This window comes from Nematolebias whitei, chromosome 1, assembly GCF_014905685.2.
Source record: "Nematolebias whitei isolate Nwh7 chromosome 1, NemWhi1, whole genome shotgun sequence".
Classification (NCBI taxonomy): Eukaryota; Metazoa; Chordata; class Actinopteri; order Cyprinodontiformes; family Rivulidae; genus Nematolebias; species Nematolebias whitei.
Genome location: NC_056498.1, coordinates 43669607 through 43678471, shown reverse-complemented (window position 1 = coordinate 43678471; position 8865 = coordinate 43669607). Strand labels below are relative to the sequence as shown.

The 8865-nt window shown below is 40.2% G+C and overlaps 1 protein-coding gene across 1 annotated transcript in view; it reads left to right on the top strand.

The window, feature by feature from the left end:
• Positions 1 to 7233, top strand: part of fgb (fibrinogen beta chain) — a 23937-nt gene extending 16704 nt beyond the window's left edge. Inside the window, exons 7-13 of the mRNA XM_037684532.1 lie at positions 3229 to 3335; positions 4471 to 4585; positions 4925 to 5044; positions 5129 to 5251; positions 5333 to 5427; positions 6305 to 6495; positions 6699 to 7233. Of these exons, the coding sequence (XP_037540460.1) occupies positions 3229 to 3335; positions 4471 to 4585; positions 4925 to 5044; positions 5129 to 5251; positions 5333 to 5427; positions 6305 to 6495; positions 6699 to 6930 (983 nt within the window). The 3' untranslated portion in view covers positions 6931 to 7233. The remainder of the gene's footprint in view (positions 1 to 3228; positions 3336 to 4470; positions 4586 to 4924; positions 5045 to 5128; positions 5252 to 5332; positions 5428 to 6304; positions 6496 to 6698) is intronic.
• The last annotated feature ends 1632 nt before the right edge of the window (positions 7234 to 8865 follow it).

Sequence of the window (8865 nt, the reverse complement as noted above, 5' to 3'; positions counted from 1 at the left end):
TATTTTCCATAATGTAATGATAAAAATGAAACTTTCATATATTTCAGGTTCTCTAAACAAGCTATTAACCTAACCATCTGAATCAACGACGTAACGCTAAACACTTGCAAAAGATTCCTGAGGCTTTTAAAAACTCCCAGCCTTGTTCATTACTCAAAACAGCAATCATGGGTAAGACTGCCGACTTGACTGCTGTCCAGAAGGCCATCATTGACACCCTCAAGCAAGAGGGTAAGACACAGAAAGAAATTGCTGAACGAATAGGCTGTTCCCAGAGTGCTGTATCAAGGCACCTCAGTGGGAAGTCTGTGGGAAGGGAAAAGTGTGGCAGAAAACGCTGCACAACGAAAAGAGATGACCGGACCCTGAGGAGGATTGTGGAGAAGGGCCGATTCCTGACCTTGGGGGACCTGCGGAAGCAGTGGACTGAGTCTGGAGTAGAAACATCCAGAGTCACCATGCACAGGCATGTGCAGGAAATGGGCTACAGGTGCCGCATTCCCCAGGTCAAGCCACTTTTGAACCAGAAACAGCGGCAGAAGCGTCTGACCTGGGCTACAGAGAAGCAGCACTGGACTGTTGCTCAGTGGTCCAAAGTACTTTTTTCGGATGAAAGCAAATTTTGCATGTCATTCGGAAATCAAGGTGCCAGAGTCTGGAGGAAGACTGGGGAGAAGGAAATGCCAAAATGCCAGAAGTCCAGTGTGAAGTACCCACAGTCAGTGATGGTCTGGGGTGCCATGTCAGCTGCTGGTGTTGGTCCACTGTATTTTATCAAGGGCAGGGTCAATGCAGCTAGCTATCAGGAGATTTTGGAGCACTTCATGCTTCCATCTGCTGAAAAGCTTTATGGAAATGAAGATTTCATTTTTCAGCACGACCTGGCACCTGCTCACAGTGCCAAAACCACTGGTAAATGGTTTACTGACCATGGTATTACTGTGCTCAATTGGCCTGCCAACTCTCCTGACCTGAACCCCATAGAGAACCTGTGGGATATTGTGAAGAGAAAGTTGAGAGACGCAAGACCCAACACTCTGGATGAGCTCATCCAGCCTTAAGCTAAGGCCGCTATCGAAGCATCCTGGGCCTCCATAACACCTCAGCAGTGCCACAGGCTGATTGCCTCCATGCCACGCCGCATTGAAGCAGTCATTCATGCAAAAGGATTCCCGACCAAGTATTGAGTGCATAACTGAACATGATTATTTGAAGGTTGGTGTTTTTTGTATTAAAAACACTTGTCTTTCATTGGTGGGATGAAATATGCTAATTTGTTGGGACAGGCATTTTGGGTTTTCATGAGCTGCATGCCATAATCATCAGTATTAAAACAATTAAAGACCTGAAATATTTCAGTTGGTGTGCAATGAATCTGAAATATATGAAAGTTTCATTTTTATCATTACATTATGGAAAATAATGACCTTTATCACAATATGCTAATTTTTGAGAAGGACCTGTATATATATATATATTATTATTATTATTAGTTTATTTTTTTCAAGTGTTTAAAATCCTTCTCACAATCTTGCAATATACTAAACAATGTTTCTAAACTCTAAATGCTCTAAAAGAGCACAGAATGTCATGATCTCCTTTCTCTGCCACCTGCCAGCACTCTTGGCCACGCTCACTTCGAGATCCATAGCGGCGATCATGACACGCTGCAGGACGGAGTTTCTCCTGCAGCTGTGGACTGCACACAGGTGCAGCAGGTGCTAAATCATTTAAAATAATTTATTTTAAATAAAAAATCTGATGCCAATCATGCAGCTCATCCATTAATCAACCAATTGTATGTCATGTTCAATCTTATTTTGAAAAACCGCGATAGAGCGAGTCCACAAAAAATGAACCATGAAGTAGGAAGAGTCTACTCTATTATTATTTCAAGTTCATTCATTCAACCTTTATTTAGACAGGCAAATCCCATTGATCCTCGAGGACTCATTTACAAGAGAGACCTGATTTCAACAAAGAATGATGACAACAATGGACAACAGCAACAACAATAAACAGTTATAAAGAGGCATACCGATATTTTTTTTTTTTTTTTTTTTACAAATAAGATGCAAGCTCAGTTTTTGGGGGAGTTGTGGTGCAGAAGTTAGAGAAAGGATTGTGATCAGGAGGTCGTCAATTTGATCCCCCCAACTGATAACATCAGAAAAGCTGATGCATTGCTGATGCATTGTGGGAACGGTGAAATACCCACACCTGCCACCACCTCATTTGCTCTTCTGGGCCCTTGAGCAAAGCCCTTAACACCACCATCTGCACCCCCAGGTGCTGTAAATGGCAGCTCTCTGCTCCACAAAGAGGGCTTTGGTAGCTCAGTGGTCTGTGATTGTCAGGAAAGACATCCGGTATAAAAGTTCGCTGTGGTGACCCCTGAAGAAGGGAGCAGCTGAAAGAAGAAAAAAAAAAAAAAAAAATCAAGTTTGATTTTTAACCTGGAGCTTCTTTTTTCCTTAAATCAACTAAAATTAGTCAAACTGTTGCTGTTACAGAGCCAAGGTCAATTATTGTGTTTCTTGCTATAGACAGATTTTTGGAACCAAATTTTTAATTTTTTATAAAATATGTATTAATATTTAATGAGAAATAAAATTAATAATGTTGGTCATGTGTTTCATACCAAAGATAAAACTAAAACAAATGTGTCGCTGTCATAAAGCACAAAGGTGTTTGTTTGTGTAATTGGAAAGTCGCCAAAAAGTTTGAAAATAATTTTTATTTTTTATTTTATTTGAGTGCCCAAAACAGTTTTAAAGTGGAGGTAGGTTAGTATCTTGTGGCAATGGATAGGCTGACAGACAAGGTCAAACAGGGGTCCAGATGGACTATCATGTCCCCCAGACATCTTTAGTGGGAGTAGGGAGCAGGTGGAAGAGAGCCGGAAGAGGTGGAGGTCTGCTCTGTGGGAGAAAATGAATGAAAGTCAGTAGAAGAAAGACAGAATATAGAATGAGAGAGAGACAGGTGGGACAGTGGAGGGACTGAAGGTGGATGAGTCCAAACGCTGGGGGGTCAACCACTGCACCCTCAGATTTTCACGTCCCCCTTATAAATGTGATCTTGATCTTAACAGGTTTTAATCTAGTTGGATTTAAAAAAAGAAAATATTCAGAGTTTAATATTCATTTTACATGAAGGTTTAGTCTTTGAGTGTTCCATCATTTATAATCCTCATTAATTAATTTGTATATTTCTTGATGCTTCCAGACAACAACCGGGTCATGGGTCAGTACACGGATCAGGTGGAGGAGCAACACGCCTACATAAAGGAGACGGTGGACACCGTGTTCCCATCAAACATCAGAGTTCTGCAGGTAAAACATGAGCCGACAACAAAACAATGCTGTAGCCACAAATAGCTAAATACAAACGAGACAAAATGCATCTTCTGTGAAATGTAGCTCGAATGCTGAGTGCTGAAGGACTTTGTTGAAGAAGTTAAAACTGGGTTATTAAAGCAGAACAAAGCAAAAATATTAGCTAGAAGTTGCAAAATCATAGCTAGAATCTGAAAGTACCAAAAAGTTAGGTGTGTTAAAAATAGTAAAAGGTCAGCTAAAAATAGCTAATGGTTAGCTTAAAACTAAAAGTAGCAAAAACCAAGTAAAATAACAGAAGCCTAGCTTAAAGCCAAAGTAACAACCTGCTAACTAAAAGTTCCCAAAAGCTACCTAGAAGCAAAAAGGAACAAAAAGCTACAACACAAAAAGTAGCAACACACTAGCTAAAAGCAAAAGTTGTAAAACATAGTGAAACGCTAAATGTGTCATAAAGCTATGTAGAAGCTAAAAGTAGCAGAAAGGTAGTGAAAATTAGCAAAAGGTAAGCTAAAAAAAAGGCTAGCATAAAGGTAAAGTAGCACATGGCTAGTTAAAAGTATCCAAAAGCTAGCTAGATGCTAAAAGTACCAAAATTCTAACTACAAACAAAATGTATCAAAAGTCTCTAGAAGCTACAAGTAGCTAATGATATCTAAAAGTAGCAAAAGGCTAGCTGAAACTTAAACTTATCAAAAAATATGGCCAAACAGAACAACAGTAAATAAATATAACTTGCTAAAGTAGAGCTAACATAAAACAAACAAACAAACATCTAAAAGTAGCAATAGAAGAAAAAACAGCCGGTAGCTGAAGCAAATATCAAAGAGAATAATGATTTCAAAGGAATTGAAGATATTTTTATGTATTTTTACAGGGAAAATGTTTGTACATAAAATTAAATATGTTGAAAAGTATAATAAGTACAATAACTTAAGGTCATTTAACTCATCTCCTGCACGAGCTGGACGATTTGATAAAGAACAGCGAATGTGGCACAAAGTCTACAGAAGCAGTTAGATTAAAAAAACGTACAGAAAAAAAAAAAAAAACAGGAAAACAACAGTTAATGATGATTCAGCATCCACACAATCCAAACATCACTGCAGTTTATAAAATGTTATGTTTTCAGGGGGTTCTAGACAAGATCAAGCTGAAAATCCAGAAACTGGAGAAGGCAATTCAAGCCCAGAAGGCCCAATGCAAGGACCCGTGTATAACCAAGTGTCCAATCCCAGTGGTGTCTGGTGAGTGGAGGTGCCAAGATTTACACACTGATTAGGATATACAGAGCTTCGGCTGCCATGTTTGTCCCTTAACAAGAATGGGTTCCATAAACTGTGCAGTAAATTAATTTAGCTAATTTAGTGGAATTGTTGTCAACTGTAATTACTGAATGGACCAAAGAATGGATTGTCCAATCCATGTTGCGCTCTGCAGGAGCCACTGAGACATCAGAATATGGACTGTTGACCTCAGAGTGTAATAAATAACTTGAAGCTGTAAAGTCCAGCAGATGAGATTATGACAAGATTTATGACAACATTTACACATTAATGTTTGCTGTGCCTTCTTGGTAACTCTAGGCAAAGAGTGTGAGGACATCTACCGGCGGGGAGGACGGGACTCCCAGATGTACCTCATCCAATCTGACTCCTTCAGCCGTCCGTACAAAGCCTTCTGCGATCAGACCACTCAGAATGGCGGTATGAATACTCCACTTGTGCAATATTTTTTTCTATCCTGAATTTCTTAGCCTGTGTCTTTGAGTTCTTCTGTTCTTTTTCCAGGTTGGCTTCTCATCCAGAACAGACTTGATGGCAGCGTAGACTTCGGCCGGCGTTGGGACGAGTATCGCCGTGGCTTTGGCAACATCGCTTTCAGTTCTGAAAAGGGTTTCTGTGAGATTCCAGGTAGGTCATTAAACAACTATTACTTTTATACTTCAGCTGTAATCGGTGGAAGACTCACCCTTCTTCTTTGTCATGTGACAGGTGAGTACTGGCTGGGAAATCAACGCATCAGTCAGCTAACTAAGATGGGCCCCACCGAGGTTCTTATTGAGATGCAGGACTGGACAGGGGCCAAGGTGACACTTCAAGGTTTCTACCTAAACCAAAAGTTATGGCATTTAATTAGACAAGAACAGTTTTAGAAGCTCAAGCTTCAGGAAATTGCAGTTCCTAAGTTGATAAAAGTTTGGCTTTTATAATTTTAGTCTTCAAAGGTTACTTTATAATGAAACTGCTACCATCATCTTTAGTTTTATTTCAGATAATTTTTTTTTACATTTAAACACAACTGTAAAACTATCAAGTACAAAAACTTTTGTTATTACCTTCTTAAGTCCTTTTTTGTGTGAGGTCCCCCAAGGTTCCATTCTGGTTCTAGTACTTATTGTCATGCACCTGATTAATTTTATTATTCTAGACTAAATCAAACTTATTTTGGGGTTGAAAATATCCTAAACTATATTCCCAAAAAAACAAACTATCAAAACCTACAACCTCTGAAATAGTTGCAGATCTGGCTTGATCTATAATTGTGGAAGGTGCTAAATGTCCTCTTTGAAAAAAAAAAAAAAATGTTTTTTTTTTATTTTTAACCTTCACTCTTTTCAAAGTAGTAATCTTGGGCCTGAAGAAAAAAATTGTTTTTTTGATCGATTGTTTCTTTGTGGGGCGGCATGGTGGCTGAGTTGGTAGAGCTGTTGCCCCTCAGTGAGCAGGTCATCAGTTCAAATCCTGGCCTGGGACCTTTCTGGGTGCAGTTTGCATGTTCTCTCTGTGCATGTGTGGGTTTTCTCTTGGTACGCCAGTTTTCTCCTGTGGGTCTGTTGTTAGAAGAAGATAATTATAGTTCTGAACCACTGTAAATTATTACCACTATCACAAAATTTACCACCAAGAATTTTTGCCATTACATCTTAGGATAAAAGCTGAAAATGTACCTTTCAATACATGTAGGTACATGCCCAATACCGCCAGTTCACCATCCAGTCAGAGACGACTAATTATGTGATGGCCGTTGACGGTTACTCTGGCAACGCTGGCAACTGTTTCCTGGAAGGAGCTCTGGAGCTTTTTGGTGTAAACCGTACCATGACCATACACAACGGCATGATGTTTAGCACGTATGACAGAGACAACGACAACTGGTAGGTGGCTTGAGAAGTGTTAAGTAGCTTAAACATGATACTGAACAACCAAAAAGATAATCCAAATGCTAAAGTATTGGGTTCATTGTTATGGTTAAAGTACCTTCAAACAATGAGCAATTATTTTAATACAAAATGGTTATGGAATATTTTGCAGTTATAGATATCATCTCATGCTTTCTATCCATGTGTGTGTCCTACAGGAACCCTGGTGACCCCTCTAAACAGTGCTCCAGGGAGGACGGCGGTGGCTGGTGGTACAATCGCTGCCACTCAGCCAATCCAAATGGGCGGTACTATATGGGCGGCAGCTACACGCCACAGATGGCGAAGCATGGCACGGATGATGGCGTGGTGTGGATGAACTGGAAGGGGAGCTGGTACTCACTCAAGGCCATCAGCATGAAAATCAGGCCTTACATCGCCTCCAGATAATTGTGTTGAAGGGTCGACATGCACAACGCAAACAGGAAACTGTCAAAATAAAAAACAAACCAAATAAAATGTCATCAAATCCTGTTTGTCGATGGACACAAGCATGTTTAGACGTAATTAACACCGTTTGAACAAAAAAGGTAATAAAAAGTTTAATTCAGTTTCATACTTAATAAAATACCATGAAAAGTTGAGCTGTGAATAATTCTGTTGTGATTCATCTTGTGGGCGACCTCAGCGCATCATCAGGAACAGTTAATGAAATTGTTCTCAGATACTCAATAAAAACATTGAGGAACTTTATTGTTTGGTTCATCATTTTTATCCTAAAGGCAACATCTTTGCAAGTTAAACAATTCACGTTAATAAAAGGTTAAATAATTTCATCTGTACCAGTTTTTTTCATTCATTCAACCTTTATTTAGACAGATAAGTCACATTGAGCCTAGAAGACTCATTTACAAGTGAGATCTGTTTAGACAAAAAGTAGTGAAACTGGACACATGTAGGAATTAGAGGCGAAAAAATTCCTATCAGATTTTTTTTCCTTGCCTGCGAAGAAAAAACTCTTGAGATTGAAAAACACCTCGAACAAACAAGCACATAGTGACGTAGACGTTCCGCAGAGGGGGGAGATGACGAGAACGGTGAGCAATGTTCATAGATGCTCTCGAGGGAAATGTAAGAGTTCTGGTAAGGATGAAGTAATCAGCCAGTGTCCTTCGGTGAGATCCGTAAACATTCTCGAGGTATGTCGAGGAATGGCCAGGAATAACGACTATGAGAATCCAAGAGTCCTAAAATGATGACAAAGTTTATTCAGCTGGTTTCATCTGGTTATCAGTAGGAAATTCCTCAGGGAGGGGATGGTGAGCGTCAGATCACATGTTCTCCAGGCGAATTCAGATAAGATGGCCTTGAAGGCCAGCCAAGGGAGCCAAATTCAGATAAACACAGATATTTTGGGGACAGGCAGAACTTAATGACATCTACCTTGAGTCTGTGTTGGTCCACCCAGTTCCAAAATGCTCAAATTACGTGGCCACAACGATGGAACGTCCATCCATCCATCCATCCATTAGCTTTACCCGCTTATTCCATTTTGGGTCACGGGGGTCGCTGGTGCCCATGTCCAGCAATCACTGTGCGAGGGGCGGGGGACACCCTGGACAGGTCTCCAGTCCATCACAGGGACACATAGAGACAAACGAGACAAACAACCATTCACTCTCTCACTCACACCTAGGGACAATTTAGAGTTACCAATCAGCCTAACATGCATGTTTTTGGTCTGTGGGAGGAAACTGGAGTACCCGGAGAAAACCCACGCATGCACGGAGAGAACATGCAAACTCCACCCAGAAAGGCCCCTGGACCGGGATTTGAACCAAGGACTTGCTCGCTGAGAGGCAGCAGCTCTACCAGTTGCACCACCGTGCTAACGACTTGAAAACAATTAGATTAAATTTTGTCCTTAAATTTTAAAGGTTTGTCTTTCATTAAATTTAAAAACATAAATGTATTACTTATTAATCTAAAAAAGTTAAGTCTGGTCCTCTGGACATTCAAAAAACAAAACAAACAAACAAAAAAAACATTTAGTTTATTTATTATAAACTGTATTGTTTGTTTTGTGAATGTCCAGAGGACCAGACTTAACTTTTTAGATTTTTCTACCTGGATTATTGAGCAGCATCAGGATATTAATTAATAAATAGTCAGTTGGTCTGTGAACACCATGGGGTCCTAGAAGAGTTGAAGAGGAGGCTGTTGATGTCTGTGCCTCCCTGGTGAAGATGCTGCTCCCACAACCCTGAAGCAGAAGAGGATGGATGGATGGATGGATGGATGGATGGATGGACGGATGGATGGATGGATGGATGGATGGATGGATGGATGGATGGATGGATGGATGGATGGATGGATGGATGGATG